The following is a 20,641-nucleotide window of genomic DNA, read 5'->3' as shown; positions in this document are numbered from 1 at the left end:
TTTGGGTGGACTCCGGGAGTTGGTGATGGACACGGAGGCCTGGCGTGCTGCTATTCATGGGGTTGCAAAGATTCGGACACGACTGAGCGACTGAACTGAAAAGAAGTCTTCGCTAAGAGATAATCTTGTATCAACCTAGAGGGGTGGGATGGGGAGTGAGATGGGAGGGAGGTTCAAAAGAGAGGGGCTATATGTGTACCTATGGCTGATTCATGTTGAGGTTTGGCAGAAAAGAACAAAATTCTGTAAAGCAATTATCCTTCAGTTAAAAAATAAACTAATTAAAAAAAAACCAGATGATCTCTCCTGGACTCCCAGCTTTTCCGCTGGTCCTGGGTCTGAGGACAGGAAACAGTGGTGGCAACAGTGTGGGGAACAGCTAACCCCTTCAGGGTCCAGACGGGTCTCACTTATACCTTTGGGCGTGCGGTTCCGCCAGGGGAGGTTTTAGGAAACATGTACGGCAAGTATTTTTATAAACAATGTGTACGCTGTTTTAACCAACTAGCCTCTGCCTTTTTAATGAGATTCTGTAAAGAATACTGATCCACTGCAGCCCCACAGGAGCTTGGTGACAACAAAGTGACTTAGTGCAAAATACAGCTGAACTCATTTAACAGCAGCTGGATAAACTGTGCACCCTCCCCTGATCTCTAACAACAACCCTCAGACAACAGAAGACTACAAACGCTAGAAATTATCCCCATGGAACTGAACAGGGATCAATCTCAAATTCAAGTTAAAATAAGAATTTAAAACAATCAGAAAACAACAAAGAACAGAGCAGGGAAGTGACACACCTGGGTTGACTATAGACTCCATGGAGACAAACACCTGCCTCAAAGTCAGGGACCACGGCCAGCCCCTTCCCCCGGGCCTCCTCCTAAGGAAGGCCTCTGGGTCCCAAGCCTGGCCACCCTCCCCCAGGATGGGAGCCCGCCCCATGGGTGCCCACGTGACTAGGATGGGCAGTACTGTGTCCTTACTTAACAGGAGGGCAAAGCAGGCCACAAAGCGGGCGAGCGGTACACCCAGGTCACAAACCCCAGGGTGACGGTGCTGCTCTGCTGTGCCCAGCAGAAGGGTTCCTGGGCACTGAGCTGCCTGAACTGGAGTGCGGCTGCCCGAGTCCTGCGGGAAGGCCCCAGGAGTGCTCGATCAGCGGGCTGGGAGCGGGAGAGGGACAAGGAAGGCCAGCCCTCAGGGCACTGGACTCCAACAACAGGGCCTCATCCAAGTGACCCGAGGGGAGAGGCACCAAGCTCCCTCCTGATGCTCCCTCCATCAGGGATGCCATGATGGACACGAGAGCCTCTGGAGGAAAGTGGGCTGGACGGCACCACGGTTAAGCGTCCAGGCTCTGATCAGACCAGTCCCCACCGCACTGCTGGGTGTGCGAGCCTGGGCATGGTGCCCGGCCTCTCTAAGCCTCAGTGTCCATGTCTACTGAATGGGGATAACAGCAGCCTGGACCTCACCTGGGTGTCTGCGGGATCAGATGACAGGCTCGGAAAGCACCCTTTGGGGTGTCTGGCGCACAGAGTCTCCTGCACACTGCTATCCACCGTCATTAAATTGGTTTCCCCCAATTCTAACATCTATGGCTCTGATTCAGTCATTTCTTTTAAAAAACCACTATGGGGAAATTCCATGGTGGCCCAGAGGTTAGGTCCAGAGGCACTTTCACTGCCCGGACACAGGTCTGATCCCTGGTTGGGGAACTAAGATCCCGTAAGCTGTGCAGCATGGCTAAAATAAATAAGTAAATAAAATTTTAAAAATAATCAATAATACTATGTCCATTATAAATAAGCATGAGATGATTAGAAGGCAAACAAGTGGGAGAAAGGCAAACTGTCACAATTTTCCCAAGGAATGGCCCATTTCCAACAAAACCATCAGCATATTTTAAGTGGTGGGTGAGTTTCATCACTTCCATTAAAATGTCAATTATTCACCAGTACATAACCACATAGTGTTCATTCATGTAAAACGATAAAGGCTCTTTAATACTTCATCGAGAAACAAGGGCATGCTAAATTACTAAATAGTTTACCTTTCGACGATGCTTCCTTAAATCACTAGGCTGATAGATGCATGCAAAGAAATGAAGAGAAACCAGATTTATTGCGACTTTGAAACTAAAAATCCAAGAATCAGTATAGGCAAAGACAGAAAAGCAAAAATGACGGCAAACATATAATGAAATTAAGATTTAGAGAACATGTAACTGGAAACAGAACATTTTCTTTGACCACACAAGTTAAATAAGCTATTCAAGATTTACTAGAGAAACACTATACATTATTCCTCAGGAAGATACAATTCTATTACAACATCATGATTTGTTAAAGCACAGCATTCTATACAACATAGGGCCTTAACAGTTTTCTATTCTCAGCCAAACTTCTCTATAACTTAGTTTCTCTTAATAAATAACATGTTATATTTTAAAATAGTAATTAACAGATGAGGAAGTTACCATAATACCTTTTTTAACACTGAACAAATCTAACCACCTACTGGACGTTAATGTAATATCCTTATGTAGAATTTGATTTCAAACTTCTCAAAATAAATTCATTAAAGCAGGTACCCTGTGAAAGTATGTAAGAATGAAAGCTAGAATAATAGCAGGTGGAGTCTTTACATTTTATGAACCATAGAAGATACATTTTAAAAGAGTCTAGTAGAGACATTAACCGTGCAAAAGCTGAGGAGATTTACAGTCTTAAGTACAAGCACCAACACAGAAAGGATATTGTGTCAAAAGTCCATTAATTCTACCCTTAGAGGATCATTTCTTTATGTAAGCACAATCTCATTTATGAATCACACATGTTACGTAGTGTATGATCCATCTACATTCTGCTTGTAACTGCATAATGATACAATAATTCAAACTTACTGCTGTGGGGGAAGAACATCATTTAATGAGACATGAAGACAAAGCACAAACCCGACGAAAGAGACACACGCTGTGGACCACAGCACTGCTATGACCAGAGCAAGTGGGAGGGCGAGGGAGGGGAGATGGATGGGTCAACTACAGCCTCCTGGCGGGGGGATGGGAGGCTGGGGTCTGGACTGACGACGACTAAGCAGACAACAAGATGAGACAGGAAATCCAAACCAATGATGAAAGCAGACACACCTTCAGAGAGCTCCAACAACAAGGAAAAAATATACAGAACTGTTCTTTTACAAATACTCGGAAAGAAATCAAGCATGAAACCCCAGAGAAATTGTCAAAGAATTTTAAATACCAATTAGCCAGTGATGTAAATTATAAAAACAGTGTGTCAAAAGACAACAAAATGGACTAGTTACCACTTCACCTGCAGCTAAAATGATTCACAGTTGATTTAATTATATGCTAACTAACAATGCAGCTACAATGAAATGAGCGGTAACAAAAAAAGTGATAATACACGTGCAGTTACAAAGCAGAGTGTTGTAGACATGATTTCATGGGGTAAACAGCAATGCACTCACAAAACCTAAGCTAAACATGCAAGAAAGCTGGAACATGTGCTTTAGAGCCGCACACTCTGTCACCAAAAGCCCTAAGTCGTCATCCCATTTTTAGACTCGGAAGAGTGAGGAAGCCCGACTTCTTCCCTGGGGCCCTGGGCTTTTAACCTGGTTTCACACGCAGAGCTGGCCTGAGCGGGCGGCCAGGTCCAGCAGCAAGCAGACCAGTTTAGATTCTTGGTTTTGTTCCCACCGCATGCCCTTCACCCTGCAGCCAGGCATCCCCAGTGGAAAATGAGCTGCACGGTTTTCACACGCCATGAGACCTGCCTATGGTTACTTTCACGAAGCTGTCTGCTCCCTGAGAAAAGAAACTTCCCTGCAGCCGCTGTGCCCAGAACAGGCCAGGCCCAATGTTACAGAGGCAGGCTCTGGCTGAGTTCATGATGACGTGGCTAAGCCGGTGGTCCAAATATCAAGACTCATTTGTCGCTGTGTGATTATGGAATGATTAAAGGCTAGCCAGTTTTAAAAATCTTAGACCTCTGAGCGTAGCAAATGTACCTGATTTTCTTCTGGGTAAAAAGAGAAAAAACAAACAAACAAACAAAAAAACCAGTGTGCTGGGGGAGGGATGTGGCAGGGAGGAGGCAGACACATACCAGAGTCTTGATGTCCAGCTTGTCTACCTCCCGCTCCGGGCTGTGCAGCCTCCTTTGGGGCTTGGAGTGCCCACTGCTGGGCGGGCAGGAGCCGGCAAGTGAGGAGGCGGGACACAGGTTGAGGGAGCTCACAGATATACAACGATGAAGGCTGCCTAATCTCCCCCTGCACACTCTGCTCTCAATCTCCTCGGCCCGCTGCTCCGTGTTCTCCTTCTCTTCTTGGATCAACCTAAAATAGAATAGAACTCTTCACCTGCCTTTGTCAGCAGAGGAATGTGTCTGGACAACAAATGTGGGCTTGCATTCTGTGTCACGATTAGCAAATTCCAGGAACAGTTGCTCAACTAACATCTCAGCAAAAGGTAGGACTTTCCTTCTTTTCAATATTCTCAAACTTGGAATAATTATCATTGAGTCTTACAAAGTGGCCCCTGATCATTCACGTTTGATTTGACATATTTACTCTAACATTCTGACGGGGCCTGGGTGGTGACTCTCTCCCTGTGAAGAGATACCTGAAGTTGACAGCCTTCACCTTCCCTGCTCTCAGGGCAGAGATGCACGGCAGTGCCTCAAGTCTTTTCCACTGGGAATCGGGAACTCTGTATAATCAAACAGCGATTCACGAACAAGCTGGAGTTTCTAAACACAAGTCTCCAGACCAGATGAAGTGCCGAGTTGATCTTTTTTTCCTAAGGTTCTATACATACAAACGCATCACTTGATGCAGTTCTCCACCAGCTTTGTGTGAGTTTCTGGATTCATGTCAATGTGCTGCATTAACCTATAATTCATGGTTACTGCTTTTCTCCCCTAATGTGTCGTGGATGATTTTATATAGCAGTTTAAATACTCGATTATGCAAATAAAATGATTTTCAAATTAAACTACAAGATTCTTACAGGTCATAACCTCTCCAGTTTCACTTCTGCTTATACATCCTGGAAGTTTTTCACTGTTGATAACAAGTTGATGGACAGAATTTGCCATTTACATCAACTCAACTTGTGGCATAAGGAAAAATCACCTTTACCTGACAACGTGATGTAAAAATAAAAATATTAATATATAACCGTTCCAGATTACCTGCGGGGATGGGGAAAGACAATCTTTCTGAGCTGTCTGTGCTCAAAGCCGGCCCACAGAGCAGTCTGTCTACGGCATCAGAAGTGCAGGTAGCACCACCTCCGTTTGCTGGTTGGCCGTCACCCCCGCCTTTCCCCCGTGCCCCCCGCGCTCGGCCGACAGGAACGGGCACCTCGGCCTGGGCTGACGTGACAAGAACAATCTGAGCAGCAGCTCTGCCAGGTCCTGTGCATGGTCACCGGCCTGTGGCCAACTCTGAACGTGGACTCGGGACAGGAGGCATGGCTGTGCAGGTGTGGCACCAGGCAGATCTCGGGGCCCCCAGCCACCCGGCTGCACCCAGACCCAAGGCCCCCTGTTCACCACGAGGCCGGCCTTTGGATTCTAGCCCGTTGTGTAAATTGCTATAACTGCCAAGACGGTGTCTAAGGAAAACTTCTTCCATATACTGATGAGATGAGAAAAACTCAAACACATGTCCTTGGACCACTGTCTTACAACAAGCCAATCTTCACAGTGTAGTAACTTTAAAAGGAAAATGCAGATCTGAGTGGGAATTTGCCAACCCCAAAACCCCAGCTTTTCTTTTCTAGGTGGCTTTTCACCAGAATGTGGGCGGCTCCGAGGGACACACGAGGGCGAACCCTCAGTGCCGGAGGGTTCACGGGCCACAGGGGGACACTGCCTTGGCACCTCACCCACCTTGGGGCTCAGAACTGAGAGGGGAACACCCCACAGCACCTCCCCCACAGAGTGCTGACACCACACTGTGGACAGAACGCCCTGGCTGACTGAGCTCTATAATCAAGGGCGATCTCGGAAATGAAAATTCTTGAAGCAGACCTGAAGTCAGTTTTCTTACTAGGGGAACACTCAGACTTGTCTAAGGAGAACAGCTCTTCAGAGAAACCAAGTTTCCGGGAAGCTGGGCTCAGGCGCACCCACCGGATCTCTTCGTTGATGCCGTCCAGCTGCTCCGGAAGCATCACAGTCAGAGTCTCGGCATCGCCCTGCCTGCTGGGCGACAGCAGAGCGGCCGAGCTGAAGAGGGTGACCCTGTCGCCCTCTCCGTCAGACACGTCCACGTCACTCTCGAACACCTGGGCCACGTTGGCCGGCACGCTGGCTTCCTTCGCGCGCTCGCAGTCCTGTTTCTTCGGGGTCTGCACCTGGGCACGAGAGGACCACGTCTCGTCAGTGACATTCAGGGCAGCTCAAGTCTATCAGGAACTGAACAGGATTTTGCATGGAAGCCCTGACTTTGGATAAATGGGCCATGCTTATGAGACACTGCCATCTCTTAAGCGAGCAGTGCTGAAGAAACGGGCAGGAGGAGAATCCAGTTCCTAGATGGCCTGGTGACATTCGGGTCTTAGCGTGGACGGAAGGCAATCCTATGAGGTTTTTCATAAGGGTGGGCTGATGGAGTCAGAGACAAAAGCCGAACATTAAAAAAATACATCCATGCTTCCTTCAGCCAGGCTGAAGGAAAAGAAAAAAAAAATCCTTCAGCTCCGCAGCCGCTGGGTCCACCTTAGCCGTCATCACTTGTACTAGTTCACCGAGGAGTGCAGTCCTCGCAGGTTCCCAGCCCTCCGTTTTCCAGGCTGGTCTGAACACCCCAGACAGGAGCGAGCAGGGGCAGCCAGGGGACGGGAGGGCCAGCACCCTGCAGCTCTCATCTCGGGGCACAGGCACTCGGGCTGTTCTAGGGGATGGCCCCTCACACCGCTAGGGCGGCTCTGTCATCAGAGAAGCCTGGGAGAGTGCCTGCTGGGCCCCATGCCGCTCTCCCACTCTCACACCTCACACCCTTCTCTCTGCAAATCTCCCCCCTGCCCCACTCTCAACCCAGGTCCTGCCTTCTTTTCCCAGACATGACCTCAAAGCAACCGAGGGGCAGCCTTGAGATGCTCGTTTGCCAGCTCCCTGTTCCCCGTTGCCTGTGCCCTCGCCCTCTGTCTTCATCACAACCTCTCCCCAGGGCTGGGCCACCCCCTTCGCTGGCTCCAGCACCTCCTGCCATCATTCCTGCTCTGTTCCAGTGAACCAGCTGCCTATGGGTTCACCCCCAGCAGCCCGGTCAGCACGTCCTCTCCCTTTTCTCACCTTAAAATCACACAATGAGAACCAGCAGATTCCTCCTCTAGGGCTCCCTGCAGCACCCACTTCAGGTCTCTGACAGCTCCCTGGGAGCGACCTCTACTGTCCCCCGCCCCAACCGGTCTCCAGCTCTCTGCAAGCAGGCGGTGTGCCCCGCCCCGCAGGGCAGCTCCCCGGGGGCGCCGAGGAACCCATGTTATCAAGCCCCCTCCCCTCCTTGCCCCCGCAGCATGTCTCTCCCTGGGCTCCAGGCCCCGCCCTCTCTGGGGTTATTCCTCAGTCCCTGGCGCCCCTTCTCAACCTTGGAATGTGGGGTGCCCCACGGCTCTACTCTTGCATCCCATTTCTCTCCACCGGCACATGCCTGGTGACTTTACCGTGCTCGTGCCTTTAAATGCCATCTGTAGGCCCACGACCCTGAGTCCTCTCCTGGATCCAGGCCGGAACACTCAGCTGCTGACCTGACACGTCCCCTGGACATCCGACGGGCTCGTCCACTTTAACAGGGCTGAGGCCCGGCTCTTAGCTCCCCACCCCAGTGCCCTCCTCACCTCAGGAAACAGGCTCCGGCCTCGAGCTGCTCAGGCCTGAGCCCGGGGTCCTCCCTGATGTGGCCCTCTCTCTCCGTTATCCCAGCTTGTTGACAACGACGCTTTTATCTATCTCCGAGTGGCTACTTCTCTTCCTGCCTCCGGGTCTCTGGTTCAAGGCCACCCTCCTGGTGTCACCTCGCTGGCCACCCTGTTCACACTCAATCGACCCCCCTCCTCGGACAATTCGGGCACTCTGGTCTCCTTTCCCTGCTCGTTACTGTCTGACAGGCTGCACGGGCTTAAAAATGGATCCACAAATTCTTCTATCCTCCTCCCTTCAAGAGGCAGGGGGGGCAACTCCTGCTCAGCCCCTGAGCGAGGCAGGACTTCGCAGCTCACTCTCGCAAACACAAGTGAAGGTGTGCGGCTTCTGAGACCGGGGTGCGAAAGGCCCCGGGATACACCCCGCACTCTCGCTCTCAGAGGGTGTTCCGAGGAAAGCCAGGCCATGAAGAGGTCCACACGGCAGGGACCTGGGCCTGTCCCCACCGGCCAGGTGAGTCTGAAAGCCTGCCATCCAGCCCTGGGGGGCCTTCCCATGTTTGCATCCTCAGGAGGCCCTGAACCAGGCCCACCTGCTACAATGCACAGAAACTGGACTGTGACCTGCTCACTGGGAAGTCACTAAGCTTTGCAATGATTTGTTACATGGCAGTGGATAAAGAACGCACACGGTTTTTAATTCACTGCTGGAGTCCGAGTTCTGGCCCAAACTAGCTGCTCACTGAATATGGAAGCTCAAAACACAGACATGTATGAAAAAATACATACCATAAATGAGGCAAAAATACAAAGGTACTTAAACTTCCAATGAGAATTCTTCTCACTATAAAATGATGGATATGTGTATCCATTTACTCGTAGGATGATTTCAAAACGGTGCTAATTAGTACTGTGCTGGACCTCACAGTAGGCCACAAGTTATCAAAATTGGTTCTTTTAAGAAAAAAAAGCATGCCTTAAAAGGAAACTCGTAGCCAGAAAAAGGAAAATGGGAAGACATAAAGTGATCTATCAACGCTTTGTTCCAAAACCATTTCAGGACCACAGTGTGAGGGGGCAGGTGCCTTACAAGATGCCCACCAGGGATAGGAAGGGGGTGGCAGCGGGGGTCCTTGCCTTGGATGGCTCATTGCGCAGCACCGCCCCACTGCCAGAGGAGTCTGCCGGCCCGTCCGCCACAGGGAACCTCAAGTCCGGGACACTGCCCAAGTGGGGTTGGCTGAAACACACGGGAAAGAAGAGCGCTGTCAGAAGAAAAGACAGCTTACTCTGTCAGTCAAGCCAGAGCCTGTCACTTTGGAAAATCGGCAATTTCACAGCAAAAGGGCCCCCGGGAGGGCACTGTCCTCCTGGCTCCAACAGCAACAGGCCGCCGCTGCCCCGCAAACATTCAGGTCTCAGCCCCACCAGCCGGAAAACTCCTGTATATGAGGAAGGCAGTGCTGACACGAGGGTGTGGAGCTGACTAGGACAGGATCGCCTGTCTGGGGTTGGGGCATCTGTGGTCCCCCCGGAGCCCACCTCAGGTTCCAGGGCGGAGCCTGCACCTGCTCTGCTTTCTCCTTGGCACCCACACCTCCCCTCCGGCCCGCTCCTGCTCTGACCTCCCTCTCTAGCGTGAAGTCCGTGGATCACAATCACCCGTCTACCTGGAACACTGTCTGTACCGCTCTCAGTGCTTCTAACAGCGTCTCAGACAACCAGCAGGAGAAAGCCCTCGGACCCACAGCTTGGAGCTGAGATGCATTGGTGTCTCCCATCAAAAGCAGAGATGAGCATGTCACCAGACTCTGGGCTGAACAAGGTCCCGCACAGATGCTCAGGCCCTGAGCACTAAGACCTGGGCATGGTGGGTACTAGGAGCTCACTCAGGAGGGCCTGCTGGGAGGCGGTGTGGCCCCACCTTGACTGTGAGCCACCCGCACAGCAGGACGGCCGGGCTCTGCTCAGTCTTGTCTCTGGGAAGAAGGTGGCGCCTTCACGTGGAGGAGTCCCTAAACCCGGGAGACACAGCCCTCTTCCGAGGACAGGACACCCCATACGTCTGCAGAGCGGCCAGGGCCAACCACCAGCTCAGCCTGCTCGGGTTCACACGCTGCTCTGCTCGACGGTTTTGAGGGGAAAACTGTGCTGCCCTGAGATGGAAGTCTGAAACCTCCCGAGCCACACCTGTCTTCCCTCCATTCTCCCCTCCCACCTGATGGAACCACTCCTTTCTCTGCTCCACTTCTACCCAAGGGCCTGGGGCCAGAGCACACTTGAGGATTGGGTGGGAGGTACAACACAGTCCCGCTGTGGACTGCGGACACTCGCGGGTCTTCTGAGGGCCGCAAAGGCCTCCGGGTTGGGTCACCCACCAACCATCACCTCCCAGTCCCCTCCAGAAGTGCAGCCTCTATCTTTCTCCCCCTCCTCACCCGAGGGTCTTTCCTCTGGGATAAGGTCTCAGAGACAAGGTGACCAATTCCACTGGGAGGTGCTGCCAAATACGCTGAGCCTGCCCTGACTGTGAGCCAGGTTTTCAGTCCCCACTCTCTCCATCCTGAGCCAGCATAGTGCCCCACACCCAGCCCACACCGCCTGTAAGCCCCGCTCTGAGGGCCCACCTGTGCTGCTAAGTCACTGCCGTGAGCCCTCAAGAGCTGCCTGCCGCCTAGAGACATCCCTCCCTCGCACCAGCCTCTGCGGCCCACTGTCTTCAGAGCACAGCGGCCACTCCTGCCCAGCGGCTGCTTCCTCTTCTCCTCTCTCACTCTCACTGACACACAGGGGACTGGTGACCAGGCCCCAGGCTTCTCCATCTGAACCCCTCAACCGTGCCAGGCCTTCGGGCCCCGGCACCAGCGCCCTCCTCCTTACCCAAATCCCCCAAGAGCAGGAGGCTGTGTCTACCTCCTCTTTCTCCACTGTCTACACAGTCCTCCTCACACTCACCTCGTCCACCCCGGGAACAGGGGGTCTCCACCTCTGGCAGCACCAGCCCCTCACCCTGAGGAGCTCTGCCAGCAGGTCCGGCCATGTCCCCTATCCATTCTGCAGGGCACGTGCTCTCCTTGAACTCCACCCGCCATGGTTTCGGACACAGGGCCAGTTTCTAGCTCTGCTTTTGTCTCGAATGATATCCCCTTTCTCTAGAAGAAGGCTGGGCAGGAGCCCTGGATCACGAGGATCCCCCAAGCACACAAACGCAGAAATATGCATATGGGCTCCAAATGGTCTCCTAAGTCAGGATTCAAGCAGCACTCGATTTCCTACAGATGAATGAATGTCATCAGTTAAGCACTTTAATAACCTTTGCTAAAGTTTATCTCTCACTTGCGACCATTTTCCATGAAGAAGCCAAAGAAACATTTAAATACTTAATAACAATTACTGCCCCTATAACAACGAGTAAGAAAAAATCAGGATGCTGAGTAATCTGCTCGCCTCATTCACAGGCCAGGTGATTCCTCCCACCGCAGCCAACGGCAGGTCCTGTCTCAGTCTCCATTCACGTAAAAAAGACTACAGGTCATTAACCTTCTGAGACTCTTAAGAAATATCAGTGTCACAGTCTGTCAGGTCCCTCAAATGAATACACCCAAATATCAACTGGTCGGCCCCCCACTTCCAAACCTCCGCCTGTGGTTTTGAGTTTTGTCAATACTGTGACCACCACTCTCCTTGGTACCAAGTTCGACCCTAAGGAACACGGTTGTCTCTTCCCTCTCGCTGGCCACTAAGCTACAGGCTCCTTGAGGTGCAACCATGAGCGACACCCAGTCATACTGTCCACACACCGGACAGGCCCTTGTCACACTCGACAGGGCTGAGGGGAGCTGCCCCGGGGAGCGCCCTACCCGTGGTGAAGAGGAGCCCCTCGCAGCTTTGTCTGGTCCCCTTTGGCTCTCAGGGTTTCCAGGTTTAGAATCAGCTTGTCCTACGAAAGAGCAAATGACACAGCCTGCACCGCCTGCTTTCCGGATGTAAAATGACTTGCACCAAAATGTGCATAACAGGTTACATTAGTAGTTATCAACTCCGAACATTTCAATTCTGAGCAAATTTTCTCTAAGAGTCCCATAGCAAATATAAACACTCAGAACAATGTTAAACCTTATACACCATAATCAATAAGAAGTTCCAACTCGGGTGTAGAAAAGCATCTAGAGATATCACGGCAAGCCATGAACAACGATGAAGTCTGTAGAGAGAAGCTGGACTTGAGGTGGGGGTTCGGTTTGGGGGAGACAAGACTCACTCTATTGCCCTTGCTCCTCTCATTGCTTTAAACTGTCTCCATGGAGCTCACCTGTATCCATGGGCATTCCTCACATTCATTCCTCTACACCCCACCTCACTTCTTCATGGGGTAAAACAAGTCAAACGGGCCAAGTTTCCAAGTCACTCGACTCAACCTGGCAGCTCTGTGCTATCGGCCACAGCAGCCACTTGCCTCGTGCAGCCCCTGAGCACATGAGACAGGCCGGTGCAAAGCTTGATGTGGAAATCACACAGATTTCAAGACTCGTGGTGAAAAAAGGACATAAAGTAGCCCGTTGGTTTTTAGGAAATTTTAGATTGTGTATGTAGCTCGTATTATCTTTCTGATGGACAGCACCATCCACATGAAAGGCTCACACTTTGTCTCAGCTTCCGGGTGAACCCAGAAAGGACTACTCAGAACTCTGAACCACGCACAACGGCCACACTCTAAATCCACCTATCATGTAAACACATGTAAACCCATGGCTGATTCATGTCAATGTATGGCAAAAACTATTACAATATTGTAAAGTAATTAGCCCCCAACTAAAATAATTTATTAAAAATAAATAAATAAATAAATAAATAAATCCACCTATAATGCAAACACATTCAGTGTTCAAAACTAGAAACGCTACACGTGTTACAGCAGTGGATTAGCCATAAAGAAAATGTAACTCGACTTCCGCTAAGCATCTGTAATGACTGTAACAAGGAACCCAGGTCAATTCAGCTCTTAACAAATTTCTAAACGATTTAGAGATTTAGGTACCTTGTCGTTTTGCATTTCTTCTAATTGATTTTTCGTATGTTCAACTTCCCATAGGAGAGAATACTGAAAAAGATATAAACAGTGCTTTAGGGTCAATTCTTACAGATGTTGCGTGGGCTGCGGGATGGCTACACTTCTGTCTGAAAGCATAAAACACCTCGGGATGAGGGGCGGACCTCGCGCCCAGAGTGAAGTGCCAGCAAGAGGCCGGATGACAACTTTTAACACTAACTTGTACACAGACAATCTCCTCCTTCCCCGACTGATCTTCTAGATACAAGGAGGCCAGGGACATGGGCTAAGTGAAACTGCTTTATACTTGCTTTCAGCTTTTGCAGTTCAGTGGTCACTCAGGAAACTGGCGCAGGTTTCACATGCAAAATTCAAACCTGACACAAAACTATCTCCACCTCAGGTCCAGCCCACAGGTCAGGGTGACATGAGGGGAGCCGTGTGTGGTCTCTGGTGAGGCATGTGTCTCATCTTGCGTTTTGTGGGGGGAAAACGTGCCGCAGAACTTGTAGTGACCACTGGTCTCTCTCAGACAAGTGTCGCCCAAGCGCCGACCTCAGGGAAGGTTCTGGGCCTCATCTTTAAGGGCACTGGTGCAGCTGGGACAGGTTTTCACCAAACCTGAACAAGATTGTTGCCCACTGAGCTGCTCTGATGGAGGTTCTCAGACATTTTCCAAAGCAAATGAAAAGAGAGAAGGCTGGAGTTGGAATATGAGAATGCTTGCTTTTAGTTGATTCAATCTTTTCTATCACATTATATAAAAGATCCTGAACTAAACTTATTGATTTGGCTGCGTCAGGCCTTAGCTTCATCACGAAGGATTCCTTTGTGGTGGTTCCTGCATGGCATGTAGGATCTTAGCTCACCAACCAGGGATCGAACCTGTGTCCCTCGCCTTGCAAGGCAGACTCTCATCCACTGGACTGCCAGCAAAACCCCAGAAATAAATTTCTAAGAAAGAAACGAAGGGGTGATGGTGGACCTAGAATAAAGTTCTAGCACGGCGGCTGGTAACACCGGGGCCATTGGTGGATCCGGCTCACTGATGCTTTCTGTAAGGGTTGAGGGCACACATCTATGTCTGTTCCTTTACACACTGCCTGTGGATGCTGTCACTCATATTCACTAGCATGAAATGCTGCTCCTCAATTATTCATAACCAGTAAAGACATTCACTGTGGGGCCCTCTATGGGAGCAATTTTCCAACTCCTGTCCTGGAGATTTCCCCCCCCCACAGACCCGGCCGGGCCAGGCCAGGCCAGATGCGCCTCCTTCTAAAGGGGCTGTGGGGGCTGGCTCACCTTATCCTCCAGAGCAGCCATTTTCTCCTTCAGATGAAGCCGAAGCCTCTCATCTGATTCGGACAGAAGCTTATCCACGGTATCTGATAAGCTTTTGTTGCACTCTTTATTCATTTTTCCTCTCTGCCTTGCCTAAAACAGGAAAAACAAACACTCGTCAACTTCAAGAGCAAGTACGGTCGTTCTTTTAAAAGCACCGGGGAGCCGCGACGTGAGCGGCCTGTGCCTTGGTTGCTGAGGCGGTCCCCTCCCACAGCCACCTCTGGTGGGCCCTTGAGTATCACCAGAGCAGACGGGCAGGTGCAGAGGGAGGCAGGGACTTCACTTGTGAAGGTCACTCCCAACGCTTCTCTTTGCCAGAGCACCTGGGGGCCCTTAGTGTCACCAGCCATTACCAGTCGGAGGGGCCCGGGGTAGCAAGGAGATTTACACTCAGAAACAAGCAGACTTGAAAGGGGATCGGCTTATACACACGTTGGTGGAGGAATTTCCCTGTATATAAACAGAGGCTTGAGTCTGGATTAAGGGGGTAAAATGAATTCAATTTATAAAGCAAAGGTGAGAAAATTCATTTTGGAAAAAAAGCCAGTGGAGATAAGACTTGCACATATTTTCCTTTACATGCAACATCACTTGAATTCTTTGTAATGATTGCTGTTTTCCAGCGCTCAGTCGTGTCTGACTTTTTGTGACCCCATGGACTGCAGCATGCCAGGCTTCCTTGTCCTTTACCATCTCCCAGAGGTTGCTCAAACTCATGTTCATCGAGTCAGTGATGCCATCCAACCATCTTGTCCTCTGTCACACCTTCTCCTCCTGCCTTCGATCTTTCCCAGCATCAGGGTCTTTTCCAATGAGTCAGTTCTTTGCATCAGGTGGCCAAAGTATTGAAGCTTCAGCTTCAGCATCAGTCCTTCCAACGAATATTCAGGACTGATTTCCTTTAGGATTGATTGGTTTGATCCCCATGCAGTCCAGGGGACTCTCAAGCATCGATTCTTTGGTGCTCAGCCTTCTTTACGGTCCAACTCTCACATCCATACATGACTACTGGAAAAACCATAACTTGAACTAGGTGTTCCTTTGATGGCAAAGTAATGTCTCTGCTTTTTAATATGCTGTGTAGGTTGGTCATAGCTTTGCTTCCAATGATAATTCATATTCAGTTCAGTTCAGTTGCTCAGTCATGTCTGACTGTGCAACCCCATGGACTACAGCATGCCAGGCTTCCCTGTCCATCGCCAACTCCCAGAACTTGCTCAAACTCATGTCCATTGAGTTGGTGATGCCATCCAACCATCTCATCCTCTGCCATCCACTCTCTTCCTGCCTTCAATCTTTCCCAGCATCAGGGTCTTTTCCAATATGAAAATTCATATTAAAAAACTGGAAATAATTACCTCAAGCAATTTTTAAATGTAATAACAAAGTTGGCAAGTCTGTGTTTTATAAAATGAGCATCAATTTCATGGTTTAAAAAGCTGTTTTAGGACCTACTGTGTTAAAAAAAAAAAAAAGGGAGATAAGACCAAAGAATGATATATTTGAGACTGGCCCTCTGTTAGAAATTGCTGAGGCTAATGGATGGGTCATGGGTATTTATTATACTATTCCATCCACTTTTGTGCATGTTTGAAATTTTCCAGCATAAAAAATTGAAAACCAGGTTATTTCCTGCTAAATATTTTCTGTTAAAAGAGTCTTCTCCAGCAACACAATTCAAAAGCATCAATTCTTCAGTGTTCAGCCTTCTTTATGGTCCAACTCTCACATCCATACATGACTACTGGAAAAAGGATAGCTGTGACTATATGGACCTTTGTCGACAAAGTGATGTCTCTACTTTTAAACATGCTGTCTAGGTTTGTCACAGCTTTCCAAGGAGCAAGCATTTTTTAATCTCATGGCTACAGTCACCGTCTGCAGTGATTTTTGAGCCCAAGGCAATAAAACCTGTCACAGCTTCCAAAATAAGCCACCGGCTTTCAAATATTTTTAAAGAAAAACAAACGTTGACTTTGAATTGGCTTAGTCATAAACAGCATCCCGATCTCAACAGCCTCTGAGCAGCAGTTCTGAAAGTAAGGAAGTGCATCCCTGATCGGGAGACACTGAGCTCTCTGATTAAGCGGGGAGGGCGCCTCACTGCGGGTCTCCTGATGGGAGTCAAAATCACTGCCCCTCGGGAGCCCGCGTGTGAGCCTCTGCAGTCCAGGCCCAAGAACAGGGTATGGTGGGGACAGTACTGACACCTGAGGCTGGACCTGGGATCCCCACTCCATTTCCTGGATGGTCTCTATGGCCGTGTGGCCAAACCTTCTGGGAAACTTCTCTCAGGACTCGCTGATGAGAGCCTCCATCATCGCCCTTTTCCTGACGCGCTTTCTGTAGCAATGCAACTGTGGTTCTCCTCCTGCCTAGGAGCAGCCATCCTACACACACACTGTGTCTGAACCAGCAGTTTGGCGTGTGGGACTCCAGCGCCACGTCTGAGGCAAGCAGCTCCACACCTGAGCGCCATGCCTTCAGTTTCATGGGCCCCGGGCTAGCACCTTCAGGTTTGCTTGAGGGGCACTCATAAGGTCCACCTGTATCCCGAGCAGCTCCCCAGACTGGCTGATCAGAGCAACAAGCAGCCTCTTTGAATGTGGGGATGCCCTGGCCCCTGCCCACCACCTATGGGCGACCACCTCTGGCCTTGCTCCCGAGGAGGTGGGTCCCCTGATCAGCAGATGGGGCCACATGTGCACACATTCCACGGCAGAGACAGGAGCAGCGGAGATAGGCAGCGCCGGCCCCTGCCCATGCCGCATCTCCTGCCCAGACGCAGCCTCCCCGTCAGCACACGCACCCGCTGCAGCTCCTTGTCCTTCTCCTCCAGTTGGGCCTCCATCTGGCGCAGTCTCTCCTCGATGTTGCCGTGTCTCTCTTCCGCCTGTCGGCCAAGAACAGCGTCAGTTCCGCTCGCAACGACCCTGTCCTGACGACACGCGGGCTGTGACCGCAGGGGCGGCAAGTGGGCCGCCATGCTCTGGGCGGACCATTGGCCCCAGGTTCGTGGGGGGCATGCCCGCACGCCTGCTCATGCAGCCTGCGCAGCTTCATGTGTGACACGTGGGTGACGGAGGGTGCTGGTGACCGGCTCACGAGAGGAGACGTGCTCCCTCCCGCCCCGGGCCCCACACCTGCGGCCGCTGCGCCCCCTCCTCAGACTGCCTGTGGCAAGCCAGCATGGGCAGCAGGCAGCGGCAAGCACGGGACGCACGAGGGCACGCGTTCTACCTTCCTAAGCTGGGAGGTGAATTGGAAACGTTTAGCCACCTTAGTGGCAGAGCTTCCAGAAGACAAAAGGTCAAACTACAAGGCCGACCGGGGACAGACAGCAGAGATGCCAGGGGAGAGAAGAAATCAACTTTGACAGGAAGATCACAGGCAGAAGGGCGCACCCCTTGTGGCTGTTAGTGACCCTGCTCTGGGAGGATCTGTGAGCACCTGACACCGCCAGCCTCCCGTGACTGGCTGGCCCCTCAGCTGCTCACTGAGCTCCGGGCAATGCTCCTGACAGCCGCGCCAGCACAGGCCCGGCCCGCCTCTCTGTGCCCAGCCAGTGCCCACCGACAGCGCAGGCCATGCCTTCTCCGCCAGGAGGACGGAGTGGCTGGCTGGCTGGCAGTGGGGACGATGCTCCCAGCAGCGCCACGTCTCCCGGACGTGGCCTCTCACCCGCGGGCTCCCAGGGACTGTGAGCTGGGAGTGGGGCCCCGGGTCTGCATGTGCTCCTATGTGACATCTTCAACAAGTGTATGAATAAAGACAGAGCTGTGTTCATTACAGAGCTGTTTTGGCCACCTCTTAAACGAGGATGGGATTTTTCTAGGTCTCTATCCTGCTAGGCTTTGAGTTGCTGACCGAACTCTGAGCAGCAGTGACTCGGAGCTGAAACATCCTGGGGACACAGAGAACACAGGACAAAACTGGAGGGAAATGAACAGAGGGATGACACACAAGCGGGGACTGTCTGACACTCAGGGAGCGCTCCCATCTCAGACGGGCAGCATGATTCCTTTGTGGACTGAGTAGCAGAGGCAAGGGCACAATGGGAAGGCACAGGAACAGGACCTCCCCGCGCTCGCCCCCCGGGGACCCAGGGTGGCACCTTGGCGAGCTCGGCCACCCTCTGCGCCAGCTCGGCCTCCACCTCGGGCAGCAGCTCCGCCCTCCACAGCGTCTGCCGCAGCTTCTGTTGGGCCAGCTTCAGGCTCTCCTGCAACTGGCGGTTTTTACGCACCATCTACCAAGGGAGAGCAGAGCATCAAAACGGGCCAGGTGTGTAGCCTCTGCTGTTTTTAGTAAGCTGAGACAAATCCTAAATGCATGTGTCTACTGGATTAGTTCTGTTTCTGAAGCTGCGTCACGGTAAATTTTCTCTCACTGTTCCTGGGCTTGGTCTCAGTGGGCAGAACACCTCCCGCCAGGGTATTTGCTTTTCCTAAACGTCCCCAAAGAAGTCTTACCAAAAAAAAAGTTCTCATATATTAAAGAAGATCAGTTTTCTGTAGAAGCTTATTCATTCTTATTGACAAGTTAAGGGAAGAAGGGTTCAGTACTGACCCTTCTTAAAACATCACCAGAATCATCATTTGAAGGGAACCCTACCAACCGCAGAGGCCACGGGCATCGAAGCCAAACTATGGCTTCCGTCTCCCCGGAAACGCAGACCTGTGAGAGCGCACCTGGTGACACGCCAGTCACTAACCTTAGGAAACGCACGGCTACGCTTTCAACAGACCTTACTCTGAAAAACTTTCAATGTGGAGAATTTAGAGAGATTCTCTTTTAAAAAAAGAAAAAATAATAAATTATCTATAAGCTCAGGTTCCTGAGAGGTTAGCGTTTGTTTCTAAGCAGCTTTCTTATTTTTCCTGTGTGCGTATTACTCTATGTACATACACAAACAACACGATATGCTTTAAAACCCTCAGAAAACAACATCATCTGGTACGTAGTATTTTCTGATCTGCCTTTTGCAGCCATTATTTTGTATATCGTAACGCTCTTAATTAGCATTCCACATCATAGCTTTCAACGGCTTTCTAGTGTTTTATTTTTGTGGTGGGGCCAATGATACACTTTGTCACACACCAGACCGACTCCCTTTGTTGTTGAGAAGCCAGATTTGGTTTTCCTGGTTAAGTCCTGATTATCTGAGACCACATGGGAACAGGGGCGAGTAAGGCTCAGCAAACCACAGGAAGTACAAACCCTAATCAGAGTGGAGCTCTCACCCTGCCTTTTGTCACAGTGACCCCAGTTCCCAACAGACAGCCAGCTGCCATGAAGTTCCCTGCTGCTCTCTGCTCTTTCAGTAAAAACACTAACAAGCCAACAGATTGACGTTCATGTAAAACAAGAGTCAGGAGTGGAATTCCACAAAACGGTTAAACCAAGTCCCAAATAATTCAAACCTGTATGTTACACTCACCCCCAATTTTTAAAAAAATGTATCTCCTTCCAGTACAGCCGATTTACCATGATGTACATCCACACTTTTGAATGCAATATTATAGTGTCATAAGAACTTGACACTGGGACTTGATTTCCAACGTGGGAGTCACATGAAAAGGTCTTTATCTTCCTTCCTCAGTAATTCACTACTATAAAAGTCAGACACAGTTCAGTAAAAGCCTTTACCTGTCGATGCATAAAACCCTTCTTTGTGATTTCATTTACAAGTTTACGATTGAGGTCGTGCGCAGAGATGGCATCGCGCTGTGCAGCGAGGTAGCATTTCTGAAGGGTAGTGATTCTCTTCTCCATGTCCATGTTCTGGGCCATGGCCTACACCGGGCATTGCAGAGTAGAAAAGGTAAGTCATTATCATGGAACACTCCGATACACTTAAGCGTAAAAAAGTTGGACTAAATCCTAAGTTTCAAATCAAACACAAAGTTAGTGTCCTCAAAATTAAAGTCCTAGACATGGCAGTTTTCTTGGACGTGAGCAAAAACGTGCCTACTTTAAATGTCACATTTGCCACAATTGGCACCCATCTGTCTAAATGTTCTGTCTGGCCACTTGGTTTACCAAGCTTCTTTTCTACATAATAAACCAAACCCAAACAGCAAACAAAAAATATACTAAACTACCCTGTTATTGCAAGAATTCCAAGAGGAAAGGTATCTGGCATGAAGTCAGGACCTCTGTCTGCTACACCATACAGGCGGGCTTGACCCAGAACAGGGAGGGACCTTCAACAGATCCAACAGGGAGCTCTGAGGCTCGTTTCCTAGGGTAAAAGTTGGAAAAATTTCATGCAATTTCCTCAGAATTAAAGTAAGATATTAATGAGTGGAAACAGAAGTCAAAGTTTAACACAACTGGAA

At 50.3% G+C, this 20,641-nt stretch overlaps 1 protein-coding gene across 8 annotated transcripts in view; it reads right to left on the bottom strand.

Moving 5' to 3' along the window:
• Positions 1 to 20,641, bottom strand: part of LOC145515191 (liprin-alpha-1-like) — a 61,473-nt gene that overhangs the window by 12,072 nt on the left and 28,760 nt on the right. For 6 of the 8 annotated variants that reach the window (XR_014060761.1, XM_081514994.1, XM_081514952.1 and 3 more), the window contains 9 exons: positions 19,950 to 20,096; positions 18,415 to 18,549; positions 17,110 to 17,193; positions 14,259 to 14,390; positions 12,942 to 13,004; positions 11,764 to 11,843; positions 9,041 to 9,143; positions 6,171 to 6,394; positions 4,137 to 4,368 (listed from right to left, as the gene is read on the bottom strand). Coding sequence is in view for 7 of the 8 variants with exons in the window: in XM_081514994.1 (XP_081371120.1) it covers positions 4,137 to 4,368; positions 6,171 to 6,394; positions 9,041 to 9,143; positions 11,764 to 11,843; positions 12,942 to 13,004; positions 14,259 to 14,390; positions 17,110 to 17,193; positions 18,415 to 18,549; positions 19,950 to 20,096 (1,200 nt within the window). In the remaining variant the exon portion in view is untranslated. Of the gene's footprint in view, positions 1 to 4,136; positions 4,369 to 6,170; positions 6,395 to 9,004; positions 9,144 to 11,763; positions 11,844 to 12,941; positions 13,005 to 14,258; positions 14,391 to 17,109; positions 17,194 to 18,414; positions 18,550 to 19,949; positions 20,097 to 20,641 lie in introns of all 8 variants that reach the window. The other 2 variants (XM_081514964.1, XM_081514946.1) reach the window with 1 other exon arrangement.

This window comes from Giraffa tippelskirchi, chromosome 1 (genome assembly GCF_054371585.1).
Source record: "Giraffa tippelskirchi isolate mGirTip1 chromosome 1, T2T-mGirTip1v1.2.pri, whole genome shotgun sequence".
Lineage (NCBI taxonomy): Eukaryota > Metazoa > Chordata > Mammalia > Artiodactyla > Giraffidae > Giraffa > Giraffa tippelskirchi.
The sequence above is the reverse complement of the archived record's forward strand: the minus strand, read 5'-3'. Positions and strand labels throughout refer to the sequence as shown.